The sequence below is a fragment of the Electrona antarctica genome, assembly GCF_951216825.1.
Source record: "Electrona antarctica genome assembly, chromosome: 4".
In the NCBI taxonomy this organism is placed as follows: domain Eukaryota; kingdom Metazoa; phylum Chordata; class Actinopteri; order Myctophiformes; family Myctophidae; genus Electrona; species Electrona antarctica.
In genome coordinates, this window is record NC_136809.1 from 13,827,816 (window position 1) to 13,844,167 (window position 16,352).

Sequence of the window (16,352 nt, forward strand, 5' to 3'; positions counted from 1 at the left end):
CGGTGCGCGACACCGTCATGCGACGGTTCATGCTGCCATCATGCAGGCCTCCCTGAGCATGTCACTTAACACTGGCCCAGACTTGCCTTGGATCAAGACTATTGATTGATTGATTGATTGATTGATTGATTGATTGATTGATTGATTGATTGATTATGTAACAGTTTGTGTAGAATGGGTACCGTTCAACGTTTAGTCTCGCGTAGCCAGACAACTATTCATTCAATGTTCAATGTAGCTATTTGATCAATATGCAATTGTTGTTAAAATCGATCAAATCTATGATAGTCTTGATCCAAGACTATAATCTGGTAAATCCATCTATCTCAACCAGTTCATCCCCATGAGAGAAAGGTAGTTTTTCTAATGAATGAATTGCAATTTATTTTATTCCCTTGGCTTTAATTGTAACCTATACAAAAAAAAAAAAGTGACAGACGGGTAACTTTTGTACTTGGGAGACGTAGACAGACAAATGGACGGATAGTCTAATGTAGGCCTAGCCTACAGACAGACAGCCAAACACTGAGAGACAGTCGGGCGGACGGACGGACCACCATGAAGTCCAAGGACAGAGGCAAGTCTGTTAGCAGAGCCAGAGTTCCCTCCTCCTCCTCTTCCACCACTGACAGTCTGACACCGTTAAATAAACACCTGTTGAACAACAAATTAACTTGTTGCCAGTAAAAGCTGGGACAGTTTTATGCCCCGTTTTATGATTAGGACCTCGATTATGGGAGCCTGTATTATCTGTTCGTTAGGCGGTTTTCTGAGAGTCACAGAACGGCAGGGGGTGGACACCCTACGGACACATGGACAGATTATAGCCGTTTATAGCCTGAGAAGTGAGCACAGAGAAGGATTTTATTAGTGCCTTCAAGGGATTCAAGGAACGAGGCTTGGGAAGACTGCTTTGGTGAAAGTGTAAACAAATTGTGTGTGTGTGTGTGTGTGTGTGTGTGTGTGTGTGTGTGTGTGTGTGTGTACGTACATAGTCCATCAATTAATTGATGAACAAAAACACCAACTAATTCTTGTCAAAGTAATCACCCAAAACATTTCCGCCAAAGCATAATAAAGCCTTAAAAGCAACATGGATGATGGAACAGAGAGTGAGAAGAGTTAACTGAGGAAAGGAATGCACCAGAGCAAGCACCTCAGTAAGAGATATGGAATATGGGCAGATGGATATGATGGAGAGCAGGAAACGCAACAGGGGGTGTAGGAAAATATAGCTTAGCTAAATTAGAAGGGGCTAGAGCAGGGGTGCCCAAAAGGTAGATCGTGATCTACCAGTAGATCACACAGGCTGTGCAGGTAGATCACATGACATGGCCCTAAAAATATGCAATTTAAATAAATAATAAACTATTTTTGGCATCTGCCACTTGAATTAAGGTGACTGCACAGCTTGATTGATTGACATCAAAAAGGGCAGCTCAAACCCACATATTTTCAAAAGTGTTTCGCACAAACATCAGTATTACAAAAAAGAAAAAGAAGTGCATTTGTCTAATATGTAACTATTTTCAGCAATGGGATAATATATATATATTTTATGGTGGGTAGATCTGGTTGAGCTGGTCATTTTGAAAGTAGCTCTAAGTCTAAAAAGTGTGGGCACCCCTGGGCTAGAGTGATAAGATAGGATAACACTTTATTAAATTCAGGGTGTTACAGCAGAAAAGAGTTAAGAGTATGATGCAAAAAATGATTGGAACTTAAGGCCAGACAGGAAATGAGATATCTAGTAGTGGAGATGAGGCGGGGAATGCAGGGGACAAGGCCTGGAAGCCTTGTCCTGCTTCCAGGGCTTCTATCAGCTGACTTGGAGATACTAGATAGGTGGTGTCTGTAATGTGTGACAGGCAAAGTCATAGACATGAGATATGGCCTCTTTTAGTCAGGCCAGCGTACAGGGGAGATGAGCTGTCTGACATCAGGCAAGGTCATAGTTAAGCCAGGATACAAGGGGCGATGAGCTAGCTGTGTTCCTATAATGATAAACTGGACTGGCCACACACCTCTGAGGATCTCTACAGGAAGGGACAGAGTAATGTTGTTCTTGTTTTGATTGATTGATTGAAAATTGTATTAACAGTTTGCAGAATTACAGTACATTTCAAGCACAAACTCAATACAAAGGCTGTTAACTGTGAGTGGACGACCCAATTAAGCATTACACTTGTTTACAACAGGGTCCACCATGTTCAATTCATTCAGTCAAGGGATTCGCATGTCTTAATGACTGTTGGTAGGGCGTTCCACATTTTTATGGCATAGGAGCGAAAAGAATTTAGTCCCTTGTTTGTGCCGAATCTGGGTTGTACATTGTTCGTTGCACTCCCTCTGGTGTTGTGGGTGTGGACTTCGTTAACATTAAGGAAGTATCTAGACAGGTACATGGGTATCTTGGTGGAGTATCGAATCTTGTGGACCAGACCCATTGCAAGATGCTGTACTCTGTCGTCGACCCTAAGCCATGCCAGTCTGTCAAAGTGGGCAGGGGTGAGGTGGGTTCGGGGGGTGAGGCCAAGTAGGAGCCTGACCAGTTTGTTTTGGGAAGTCTGGAGCCTAGTTTTAAGGGCCTTTGAGGTGCTGTGGTACCAGGAGGTGCATGCATAGTCAAAGAAGCCTTGTACGAGGGCTCCTGTTAAGGTCTTCAAGGTGTTTTTGTCGACCAGTGAGGAGATCCTGTAAAGGAATCTTGTTCTTTGGTTGACTTTTTTGATTACGTTGATGGCCATTTTATCACCGGAAAGATTCGCCTCCAGGATGGAACCTAGGTAGGTAATTTCATCTTTACGTGTGATAACATTGTCACCCACTCTAACCAAGAAGCCATTTGCCTTGCTGAGATTACTATTAGATCCAAAGAGAATGGATTCAGTTTTTCCCAGGTGTAAAGATAGTTTGTTATCAGCGAGCCAGGTGCAGATTCTACCGAGTTCAGAGCTGAGGGCATTTTCAACCTGCAGTTTGTCCCTGTCCGAGACCAGCAGTGCAGAGTCATCTGCGAACAGGAACAAGTTGCAGTCACAAGCTGAAGTCATGTCGTTTACATATATTAGGAACAGTAGAGGCCCTAGTATGCTTCCTTGTGGAACGCCACAGCTCACTGGGAGGGGGGGGGGACAGTGTTCCGTTCACTTCCACCATCTGTTCTCTCCCCTCCAGGTAGGATTGCATCCAGCTCACTGATGTGCTATCGAAACCAATTGCTTTTAGCTTGTTAACCAGTATGGAGTGGTTCACGGTGTCAAAAGCCTTTTGGAGGTCCAGCATGACCATGCCGCAGTATTTGCCAGCATCCACCTCTTGTTTGATGTGGTCGCTCAAATAGAAAAGGCATGTGTCAGTGGAGTGGGATGTTCTGAAGCCAGATTGGAACTCGTACAATAATTTATTAGTGGCAAGATACTTTTCAACCTGTTCATAGACTATTTTTTCCATCACTTTCGAGATGGAGCTTAGAATAGAAATAGGGCGGTAGTTGCCGGGGTCTAATTTACTCCCTTTCTTGTGCAGGGGGGTTACTTTGGCCAGTTTGAAATCTAGGGGGACCTGTCCCTGTTTGATGGAGAGGTTTACTATGTGGGTGATGATTGGAGCTATAGAGATGGCTGAGTCTCTGAGAAATTTGGAGGGAATATTGTCATGGCCAGTGGCCTTGTGGGGTTGGAGGGCACTCAGTTTCTTAAGTACCTCACCAGTTGTTACCATAACTAGTTTAAAATCGTCTTTACAAACACCTAGGTTTCTGTAGAAGGTTTTAATGTGCTCTACACCAAAGAGCCCAGAGTGGGAGGGCAGATTGTTAACCAGCGTTGTTGCTATGTTTGTAAAGAAGATGTTCAAGTAGTTGGCCACATCAAGCTTGTCAGTGATATGAGTGTTGTTCGCTTTAATGTTTATGTTTGAAAACCTGGTTTTCAGTTTCTGACCGCAGCCTAGTTGGTTGTTGAGTAGCTTCCAGAGCTCTCGAGGATTGTTTTTGTTTTCCTCAGCTTTATTATTAATAAAGTTACTTTTGGCGGATTTGGTCATGGCAGTAACAATATTTCTTAGCCTGTTTCGTTGGGTTTTTAGGTTGTCCAGCTGAGCTTGGAGATACCTGTCGAAGCGCTTGGCAAGCTTTGACTTGCATTTTAGAAATTCAGAGCATTTTTTGTCTCTGGCATTCGTTGCAGTCAGTATGTCCGAATTCATCCATGGCTCCGAGCGGGTTTTGACCCTGATGGTTCTCAGAGGAGCCATGTTGTTCAGTACTGATGTAAATTTGGTTTTGAAGCCAAGCCAAGCTTCTTCGACAAGTGTGCTTTTAAGCTCTTCGGACCAATCCAGACTCTCCAATTATTGGTTAAAGACCTCACTAGAGTAGGTTTTGAAGTCCCTTGATATGACTGCTTTGTGGAGGAGGAGGCTCAGGCCCTTCAACGTGTCAAACAGGCTGCTGCAGATGTTCTTCCAGCTGTATAGTAGCCACTAGCCAGTGTCCTCTTCCTTGCCGTTATCTGTTTGGGGGCGGAGGGGGGGGCGATAACAAAGTGTACTTAAGCTGATGAGGAACACCAGCTCTGTAGGAGTGAAACTGGACAGTCTATCGTTTGTGCAAACTCGGCTTGTTTTCAGGAAGAAAAAAATAAAAGGGGGGTGGGGGGAGCAAGGAGAAACAGAAATCAAACCGTAAAGAGAAATATGTCAAGATAGGTACAAATCACGCACTAAACACTTAACCCCTATAATGAATGTACAGGTTATAGTGCCTTGCACGGTTACCTCAACCATCAGTGTGTGAATGGGAGAGAAATGCACTATAAAAATGCTTCTTTTATCAGTGATTGTCACTTCACATCACTGATTCAACATTGTACAGCTGTGGCTGTTCATATACCCACATTTGAAAAAATTGAAATCCTGCAGGTTCACATGGTTGTCTCAGCTTGGAATTGGGCTGCTTTAGAGTGTGTGTGTGTGTGTGTGTGTGTGTGTGTGTGTGTGTGTGTGTGCGCGTGTGCTTGTATTTCTATACAAGCACGGGGAAATGTACCAACAAGTATAGCTGAATTAGAAAAATAGATTTGAAAACATGTCCCTGTCCTAGAGTTATAGGCTTCAAATAGGAAAAGATTCAGTTTGGGCATTTAGAGGTATACGTTTTAGGGGTTAGGGTGTAAATAGCTGATCTACAGCTTATATTCTAAAGGTTATCTTTAGGATGAATAATCAGTTGGATGAATATGATTTGAAGTGGAATGCGTACCTTAGTCATATTGTGGGCCCTTGATGTTATGGCCAGGTAATGCGCAACCTATTTCTTTCTAAATTAAGAAAACTACAACAAATAAGAAATTGGGGTAAAACATTTTGGGTAAATACACTGCACAGTATCTGAGTAATAAATATAGTGTATGTGTAGGCTACAATATGTTGGATATTTGTGATCTACAATGGTACTGTCCAGTGTGGGGGTCTACAGTGGTACTGTCCAATCCGGGTGACTCACTGTCTCAGGTGTCTGACCTTTCAGCTCCACCGCCAGTGCAAGGTACAAGTATGACACCCATGTTGAGAGGGATCACAATATCTGGGCTCTCCCCGTCAGACTGAATTTCAATAAGAGCATTGATATAAAAACAGAATTGAATACATGCTTAATGGCTGTGTAATGCATGCCAGCTTTCAATCTCTTGGGCAGAGAGGAATGCGGCCAGACATTTTGGTGGCCTCAGTAAACTAAACAACATCCTGGACTACATCCCGGTTTATTCCAGACCATCACACAACACTGATCGCACATAATATATGGAGAAATCCACCTATCTCAACCATTTCTGACATTTTTACTTATGATGTATTAAGAGTGTTTAGTATAAACACAAGTATTCCGTTTCAATTTCCTCAGATTTCCCAAATATACTTACATACAGGGAAGCAGGACAGTACACTCGACAATAGTTGATACAGGACTTTTGTGTCAAAGCCACTTTGAATATCGATTAAGTCTCCGGAGACTTTGCAAAGCCTGTCTGGATTTTTTTCTGAAGACTACTATTACCTTTCCATCAATCTGGGAAACCATCAGCAAAACCCAAAAAAATGGAAAACAGCGTCTCGAGACTACCCTTCCATGGGCTCCCCATCTGAAAAATGCTAAAAAGCTTCTGTAAAGGTAAGGAAACAGATGAGGAATTTCAGATATTTAGATACTAGCCCATATCGAGAGAACAAGACCAGTTGCCATTTAAAAGCATAGTGATGTGGAAATAAATTAAAATGAGAAACATAACTACTGAAAAAGTAGCTGCCTGTGCCTGGGTATGAAGAATCGTGACGTCACGAGTGAAGTTGTAAATGTCTTGCATCCAAAACCATCTGCAATTTAATAAACACCCCTCTACTGTTAACTGTGAATTATTAAATGCATATTGATAAAAGTATTGAATTTGTTTATGAAGCTTGGGTGAGTTTAGGGATAGAGAATCACACATCACAAAATGTTATTTACTGGGTGTCTGAATGTTGGGGCGGGGCATATTTAGCCATTCAAACACTGATTTCCAAAATGTACATATTGTTTATGAGAATGCCAATTATAATATATTCTATTATGTACATTATAGAGCTGTAGCCCTGTATTTAAATTAAATATACAACAAAATATGACGCTATTTGGTGGAACCATAATTTATTTTAAACTGACACCAAGCCTTTGAGGAATTGGTGTATTAATGATATGGCACCCCCTACTGGTCTAATAAAGTAGGAATCAATTACACCGCCTTAAGTTACAAACAATTACACATTGTTATGTTCATTGTTTTCTATTTGCATAACAAGCAAAAAAGAACATACAAAAAGCATCACGGAACTAAAACGAGTTAAACTCAACTGACCTTAAACAGTAAAGAACAGTCACACTGAATTAAAAGTATAAAAACGATTTCAACGATTTGTGTACGTTCGGATATAGACACACTGAGCGCACTGACAATACAAACTAATAGGCGAGTGCGCTCCCGGTGCGCATATCCGAACGCACCCCATATGGTCAGTCATATCAGACATACAGTAAGTTCTAAGTGGATTAATCACTGCCAGCACCAAGTGAGCAACAATCACTCGAGTGGCAAAAAATGACATCCCCACTCATTATTATAAACCCTCCCACCCAGCGTTATGTTTGTGTCTTTGAGTCATTATATCCCCGATTTATAACCCTATAATGGGATGTAGCGGACAGCACCATTACAGCACATTACAACAGGAAAAAACAAAACAAAAAACAAGACCACATTAAAAAGCCTAAAACTCTTTACATTACAGATTTAAGCGCTTCTCCGGAACCTTTCGTGCCAAACGAGAGCTTATAAAAAGCTCAGCTCCAAACCTTTTTGCAATTGACTGTTAGAAAATCCAAGTGTATAAAACATAACAGATTTTGATATCCCTCAACAGGACCTCTACAGATGAGGGAATGGTTTCAGTGTATGAACATTTACATCAGTTCTAGAATTTTCAATTCTATAGAACAACAAGGAAGGAAGTAGGAACAACACTAAACGCCTTTTTTAGATTCTGTTTTTACATTTCTGTCTCAATGATGAATGATTTAGCGTCTTTGTGGTGAGGATGGAAAAGGTCAGAGGTCCGCAGTGTGCTGTAGACAATAAACCATCCTCTTAACCATGGGTGGTGTCGTCCTCCACAAAATCTTTGGCCTGCTCAGCTGAGATCACATCGATATGACTCACCTGAAAACAAAAACGCACTCCATTAACTACTTAAACCCTATATACAGGGTTCCTACACATTTTCCATTTTAAAATTCCATACTTTTCCAGAAAAAAATGTCCAGAATTCTTTGTAGATTTGTCACTCCATATTTGACATCAGAGTACAAATAGGAAATAGCTAGATTTATATATTAATAAATGTTACTAAATGCTTTTAAAATGTTAAATTTATCTTCCATTCTGTTTAATATAGGTCCAAATAATTTCCAAAATAGCCAATCTTACAAGCTCACAACAAGGTCACAATGCGACACATTGTGACATTGTAGATCGGCTATTAAACCTATATACCGGTATATTATTTTTCCTCTTCCCAAAATGTTGAAAATTAGTTAAAGGGGATATTTCACTTTCAAAAAAAACTTTTGGTCAATCTATCGTCTACTAAGGCTTATGTGAACACCCCAGAAAGTTTTTTAAGTTGCTCAATTAAGTATCTAGATATTTATTTTAGCTGCCACGCCCCCTTCCTATACAAACCCATTGAAACTTCTAACTCCATTTTAACCATGATAGATTCATCGAAAACACCCGTCTTTTTTTCTGGTGAATGATACTGCCCTCCTAATTCGCGAGGGGCCGTGTTTTTACTCTCTTCATTTATTTGTAATAATTGTTTTGGAAAAGAATAAGGGAGGGGAAGAAGGCTGGAGGAGACTAAAGAATCAAAACAAATTATTGTTATTGATTCTTATTTCTTATAAGAATCAATTATTTATATAAGAACCGGAAATTAGTCAATACAAAATAATTGAATGTTCGCACCATCTGTGAAGCCTCATTTATTCACTGTGTTCATGGACATATATGCAGGCATACAATTATGGTTTCCTTATGAAGAAAACATTTTCTAATAACTACACTGCGTAACTAATAAATATTCAGACAAGCATTTGTCACATTATTATTTGTGACGCTATATACAGTATGCACTTCAACGCTATTGCCACATTTTCTTTAAACTACTTTACAATTTACAATTTAGGCATTTAGCAGACGCTCTTAATCCAGAGCGACTTACATTAAGCAAGAACAAAAAGCATGGGAATACATCACATATATAAAAAGCATTTATCAAGAAACATGCGTAAGCTAAGAACGTAGCTAGAAGATATCTATATAATGACACTGTACATATAAACTATACATATATAATATACTATGCTGAACATATATACTATGAAGTGCTATGACTACATACAATGCAATTATTGTGCTGTCTACATAACATGCTATAAGTCTGTATCAAATGCTATCTAAGTCTAAAAAGTGCTGTCTAAGGGGGTAGGGTACTTTGGTACCCTACCCTAAGGGGGTAGGGTACTTTGGTGGGGGATGTGTGTTATAGTTAATAGTCTGGAAACAATTATCTTTTCTATACTCCTTTTTTTCTTATTTCCATACTGGAAATGACAAAAATCTAATTCCATACTTATGTAGGAAGAACCCTGTATATACTTCAATAACCATTGTTCCAGGCAGGGGACTGTATTTTGGTACCCTCCTTTTTCCTCTACACCAAATCTGTTAGCCGAAAAAAAGCCAAGCTGCTATTATGACATAACCAGAATAGTGGGTAATTCATGTGTTTAAAACCCTACCAAAGCCTGTCTCATAACTCATTTACGCGAGATGGCGCTCTTCGCTAACCTATGAGTCACCATTTGCCTCTCAGTGAAACACTTCACCACTTTTCAACCTATCTTCATATAATAGGTCCTCACTAATTATCATAATAAAATGACATTCTTTTTTCTACTCAGTCTGTGTCTCATAGGAGGGCTGTGGGCATTTCAGAAACCCATCCACCAGTGACATCATCGTTAGACAGATTGTTTTAGATGTTTTTACAAAAATCGTGAGAACGATGGCTTCCATTTTCACATTGCAACAATTCAGGACTAGAAAGCCTGCAGTTTCTATTAGCTTGGATTCCTCATCGATGATGTCACTGGTGGACGGGTTTCTGAACTGCCCACAGCCCTCCTATGAGACACAGACTGAGTAGAAAAAAACGGTGCCATTTTATCATGATTATTAGTGAGGACCTATTATATGAAGATAGGTTGAAAAGTGGTGAAGACCACCACCTTTAACCCATTTAGGCCTGACAGTTTTCTGAAAAACCTTATGTTTCTGTATCAGTGGTGCTCAATATTTCATGTCAAGGACCCGAAAAATTATATGTAATATGCCTCCGCCCCCCATCTGAAAATATGTTGTTCCAGGGACCTCCCCAGAAGAGAAGCAAAGATTTGAGTTAAAATGTTCACTCTGTAATAATATATATTCAAAGATTTGAGGCACATTTTCACGATTTTTAAAAAATAGCTAAAGTATAACATAATGCTTTAAAACACCAAAAGGGGTTCCCGCCCCAAAATGGGTTAAAGGAAATCACGTGATCGCAAAAAAACAGCCACCGCTCACTCCCATGTTACTGCATTTTTACAAATGGTATGAACATTTTCCACTGTAATGACATGACAAATAGGGACAGTAGGCTGAAAGTGGTAAAGGCTCACCTTGTTTCTGAACTTGACTCCATCGGCTGATTCCAACAGCTCAGGCCTAAAGGTGGTGGTGATAAACTGGGCGTGGCCTGTCAGTTCCACAATCATATCTAAAATAAACAGAAAACTGAAAGAAAATCAGGTCGATTTAATTTAAAAAAAAGAAATTACATATTGATGCTCCTTAGATTTTGGCGGGTGCTTCTAAATGTATTCTTGTGCTCCTTAATATTTAAATTGGTAAAAGGTTTAAGCCTACCCATGATACCAAGTAAAAAGGTACATTTCGAGCCCTAACGATTCTGTTCAGAATTTGTAGTTGCAGATCTTTCCACAAAATAATAGAAAAATCTCAATAGTGGGCTCGTTAAAAGCCAGGATCAATAAGCAGGCTCGATAAGGTGCTCATTATCAATTAAAATTAACGAGCTCCATCCCTACTCAACAGCCCAAGAAATGACCAGTCACCATGATGAAATGTCTGTTTGGTTCTTTACCTGAGACGGCCTTCCTGTGCTGGGCGTCGAGGGCCTGATCGATCTCATCAAACAGGTAGAAGGGGGCAGGGTCACACTTCTGAATGGCAAAAATGAGAGCCAAGGCCACCAAAGATTTCTGACCACCAGACAGCTGCTGCATTTCCCTCATCTCACCCTGCTTCCCTGTGAACGACACCTGAACACCACACAGAAGAAGAGGGTAGATGTGAGTCAGTAACAGATGCATATTAGCAGTCAAGAAAACCTGTCCGTTTCATAAATCTATATGATTGAATTTATGCTCATTAAAAGTTGGGTCACGACTCGAGGGGTTGAAAGTCAACATCGGTACTGGCTTAGCCACTATTTTAGACATCGGTATCAGCCCAGAGAATTGCCCATTTGGTGCATCCCTATAGAAAGTGTTACAATTAATGCATTTTCAACTGAAAAATGGTCGCCACATCACAGACAATTTTCGTCCAGTCGAAAGTATATTCTTTTGTGTTTGTACAACACTTGACTTGTCACGGAAACATAAAGCATCAGGCTTTGGTCTCTCCTTTGGAAAGATAATGAAACCCTACCATTTCTGTAAGGTTATGCAACAGGCTAAAATGATGGAGGGGTATTACTTGTCCTTTCACACCTGGATTTTGGCTTTGTGGTTATAAATAATAAACAATATGCCAAATATAGCTCTACAGGCTGTTATAAATAACTTTCAATATGAATTGGAAGTATAAATGTTTGTTCAAAATGTTTGTACAAGGTTTTTCAATTGATCAAATAAAACAAACAACAACAAAAGAAATAGCCATTACTGCAATTTTAAGTTCAGACGTGTGTGTGTGTGCAGAAGCGCACACACACATATGGGCACAGTCTTACCCTGATGCCGACTCCAGTGAACTGGTCCACAGAGGGAACACTGCTCTGGGAGCCTGAGCCCTTCTCGCCATCAGCACCACTTTCACTCTCATCCTGGGACTGGCTTCCCTCTGCGTCCCCCTTCTTCATGACTAATGTAGCTTTGCCCCCAGGAACCAGCTTCTGGAATACCTCGCTGAAGTTCTTAGACACCTGGGAGAAGGAAAAAAACGTATAAGACTCAAAATAAAACTATATAGTGTGCATCTAAAAATCTGTGATAAAGAACAACCTTAGAATATAATACCAAGAGAGAGCAAATCCGACACGTATCATGCTGCTGTCTCAAATATTTTAAATTTAAAAATTAAATCTATGCATTGAGTAGCTTGCATAGATTCCATGAGGACAGTTTAGACGGGATTGTCGGGAGACAAGAAACTTGAGGGCAGAAGTGAGGAAGGATATGTTACAAAGGTCTATAGTCAGAATCAAAGCGGGGGATGTTGAGATTACGTGGCACTCCCCGCTTACCTGTTTGAATGTGAGCTGGATGGCCTCGTACTTGCGCAGCTCCAGGACGTTCATCAGCTCCATGATAGACTTGTGGCCGCGGTCCAGCTCATCCTGACGCTTGATCAGTTTCTCCTTCTGCTCAGAGAAGTTGACAAACTGGTCTAGGGCCTTCTTGTTCACATGGCTGTACTTCTTCAGCTCCGTATTACACTGCTCCAACTTACGGAACAGCTGGATGGCAAAACACAAAAGTAATCATGAATTAGTCAAATTGATGAATTTGAAAGAAAATGGCACAACTCCTGAATGCTGGTTGGCTATTTAATGCCTTAATGAGATTTAATGCCTCTTAATAGATTCCCATCTATCACAATTATGTTTAGACCTTTTTTTGTCAGGTGGCTGTGATCTTTTCATTATTTGCCTGCCCCTGAGATTTGTCATTGAAATATTTTCAATAAAAAGATTTTGAAAAGAAAAGAGACTTCTATATTCAGATACAAAAGTCATCCTTTAAAGGCAATCTAGCAGTTCAGTCAAATAATTATAATATCTCCAAAGGACATGAACGTAGCCGAACAAGAATTAATTTGGATCGAAACAGTTGACGTCAACAGCGACTCCTAACTCAAGCTCAATTGACAGAAAGAAACGTGAACAAGTGTCAGCAATATTTTGGCCTCTCATCCACTTGTGCAATCAGTGGCACTGGTCTGGTACCCTAAGCAGTGTCCTGTGGAGAAAGATTAACTATGTGGAGTGTTTATGAGACGGCGTGAGGTTATTTTCAGCCTCGTCAAGGAGGGCAGGAGGCACACGCACACAGTTACTCCACTCAACACACAGCAAGCCAGAGGCTCCCAGAGGAGGCAGCTGGATGAGGGCTCAGAGATAGAGCTCCAAGTAATGCCTGAGTCACTGCTGAGTGGGTGGGATGTGACTTATAGGGGAGTTATTGTGTGTGCACGACTGCGTGCAGAAGAGTGAATAATACATGTGTGGAGGTGGAGATAAGACATAAGGCATGAAGATAGGATACATAGAATTAGGGACCCCCCCCCCCTCTCTCTCTCTCGCTCTCATTAGCAGGCAACAGTGCAGCACTATTTCTCTCTCTCTGTTTCTGGCACGACAGCGCCCCTACTGGTACTCATGAGTCACACATGAGTCACACACAAACATAGGTTAACACGAGTCACATAGGTGTCACACGGACACGGACATTGCTGTTCCTTGGAGTGGTTGCACCACTCAAAAAACGCACTGTTTCACATCACAACTGTTGTTCGGCTATACTGAATGATATTCCAAGGTGATTCATTAGGCTAATAAAAACAAGAACCTGTATTGATGAATCATTGGTACCTGTTTAAGTGTCAGGGTCTGGTACTTTTCAAAAGCTTCCTGTGGCAGCGAGCCAAGCTCTCGGATCTTCTTCATGCACTCCTCCTTCTTCTTGAGCAGCATGCCCTGTCGGTTGGTCATCTTCTCCAGCTCCTTCGTGTCGTGGTTGATGACGTCATTCTGTTCCTTCTCAACGTTCTTCCAGCGATCCATGCTCTTCAGGTGGTCCTTGATCTCACTTTCCGCTTTGTCAACCAGAACATCCAGTTCTGGAGAAGGATTTGGAAGTTGTGAGAATGAGGGCAGGAAACAGTTTTCACAGTTTTGCAAACACCAAACTGTTTTTAAATTACCTTTAAACTATAGGAAAGGAAAACTGAATAATCTCTGATTTAAAAAACATTTACAACAATTTGATGAGTTTAACCACTAAACCCTATGCTTAGTTAACCGGATCTGCCAGGGATTTATACATTGTCAATTCCTTTTTTCCCTCTACACCAAATCTTTTAGCTGAAAATCAAATTTCGACAAGCTCACAACACGTCACATGTCGCATTTTGAGCCTGTAGATTTGCTGTTGTAACTGAATATTCATCTATTTTTGCTGAATGTTTGCCTATTGTGACATGGCAAATAAATAAAATAATTATTGTTGCTTCTGAATAAGATCAGCTCCTTTTATGAGTCTACTTTTCTACTTTCACAGGGAGAATGTCAAATCAAAGAGTAATATCCGAAAAAGAAATAATTTGTGTGCTGCATTGCGACAAAAGCAATGGAATTTAAAAGTGCTACTTGTGGAGTTATGAATATATCTGGAACAAGTCAAGAGTGTGAATAAATAACCACTCAAATGGTTTCTATTTCAAAACGGAATGGTCCTTTCTGAAAACTGCATTGTGCTCGAGTCAAACCTCCAGTCTGATATGCATTTGCGTTTGAATCCCCAACTCAAATCGCCTATCAAACCGTACAAAACATCACTTGCGTATAAACTCAGCATTACTCACGCCTAATGTCGTTACATAGTTACCATAGCAAACAATGCAGACAGGTCGACGATGTCTGAATACACAAATCCGATCTGATCACTTGCAAATAACGACTGAGGGACAGTCAGTCCTAAAGATCAGATTTTGAGAAACAAATTGGAAGTGTGTATGCCTACCTTCTGAGCGTGCCAACGTGTCTTTGACACGTTTGTTGATGCCGTCCAACTCAGAGGTGGTGGCTGTGAGCACCGTGCCTCCCTCTGTCTCTCGCAGCTCATTTAACTCCTGCACAGAGGAAACATCTAAATATAACTAAATCTTTACTATTATAGTTGTGACACCATTTCAACCAATTGTATATAGACAAGAATAGTTTAAAAAAAAAAATATGACTGAAATGACAGTCAGTAAGTGAACAATGTTACGTTGAAGTCATTGCGTACCGCTTCAACTTGGTCAAGGCGTTTCCGTAGGTTCTCATTGAGGTACGTTTCCACCCTGGTCATGATGCCTTCTAGAGAACTGCGGATGAGCTTTTTTGTCACCCTAATCCGCCCGTACATATTAATGATCCGCCCGTTATCCGACCGCATTAATTAATTAATCCAATTTATATATCCGCAACCACCCGAAATCCGCTGCAGGGATAGCCAATCTACAAGCTCACAACGCGTCGCTGGCTCGCTGCGACGCGTTGTGAGCTTGTAGATCGGCTATTTATAAGTTGTGTCACTCACCACTGCCGACAGTTCACCAAAGTTACGGTTGTATATTCCCATTTCCATGGCAACAAGGCTGCCGTCCGTTCAGTCAGTCACGTTCGCACATCGCAACGAACGTCTTTTCATGTGGCATATATCCAGCCCTCGCTCCCATGCAGTCCCATGGGCCCATGGCACCGAGTCCCACGCCAAACTTATATTCTTCCCTTCTGTTTCAGTTAGTTGTAAGTTTCTTTCATACTCTCAGCTGCCTGTTAGCCTAGCAGCTAGCAGCCCACTCGTTGTTGTGGTCCTTCTTAGCCAATATAGGCGTCTAATTTGTGCCTGATGGAAAATATTAAAATACTACTAACGCACGCATGCTGAGATTTTGTGCCTTTTAAAAAATATATTATAAGACTATAGATAGATATCATTAATTTATTTCCGTTTTAAAAGTTATAAAGCCTATAGATAGATGGCTGCCATTCATTTATTATTTCCAGCATTATTTCACCCGCGGTTTATCCGATATTAATTTATAATATATTGAATTGACCCTAATCCACCCTAAACTGCGGTTCACCCGCGGCAACCGCGGCTAAATCCGCCACCCGCTGGTCTCTAATGCCTTCCATCTTAATCCTCTCATTTAAAAGCTGCCTGTTGTCCTGTGGAGAGAGAGAGAGAGAGAGAGAGAGAGAGAGAGAGAGAGAGAGAGAGAGAGAGAGAGAGAGAGAGAGAGAGAGAGAGAGAGAGACACACACACACACACACACACACACACACACACACACACACACACACACACACACACACACACACACACACACACACACACACACACACACACACACACACACACACACACACACACACACACACACACACACACACACACACACACACACACACACAATACAGTTGAGAGTAAATAAAATGCAGTACTGTACTTGTATTAACTTGCACTAACCAAGTTATCTTACCACTGACTGGTCAATGCAGATTAAAGACATAGCAAAGACATAGCAAGACCAAGTCCTTTTGACCCATGTCTGGCAAACCCATTCTCTCTATTACCATAACAAACCAGATACACAGCTTACACTCCCTCTGCTGACACAACCTTTACTGTACG

At 40.9% G+C, this 16,352-nt stretch overlaps 1 protein-coding gene across 1 annotated transcript in view; it reads right to left on the bottom strand.

Annotated features, from left to right (window-relative positions):
* Positions 1-6,669: 6,669 nt before the first annotated feature.
* The window catches only part of smc3 (structural maintenance of chromosomes 3), a 39,093-nt gene continuing 29,410 nt past the window's right edge, over positions 6,670-16,352 (bottom strand). Inside the window, exons 20-28 of the mRNA XM_079499343.1 lie at positions 15,846-15,885; positions 14,957-15,024; positions 14,690-14,798; positions 13,540-13,787; positions 12,193-12,405; positions 11,680-11,871; positions 10,807-10,984; positions 10,322-10,419; positions 6,670-7,754 (exon numbers count right to left, since the gene is read on the bottom strand). Of these exons, the coding sequence (XP_079355469.1) occupies positions 7,683-7,754; positions 10,322-10,419; positions 10,807-10,984; positions 11,680-11,871; positions 12,193-12,405; positions 13,540-13,787; positions 14,690-14,798; positions 14,957-15,024; positions 15,846-15,885 (1,218 nt within the window). The 3' untranslated portion in view covers positions 6,670-7,682. The remainder of the gene's footprint in view (positions 7,755-10,321; positions 10,420-10,806; positions 10,985-11,679; positions 11,872-12,192; positions 12,406-13,539; positions 13,788-14,689; positions 14,799-14,956; positions 15,025-15,845; positions 15,886-16,352) is intronic.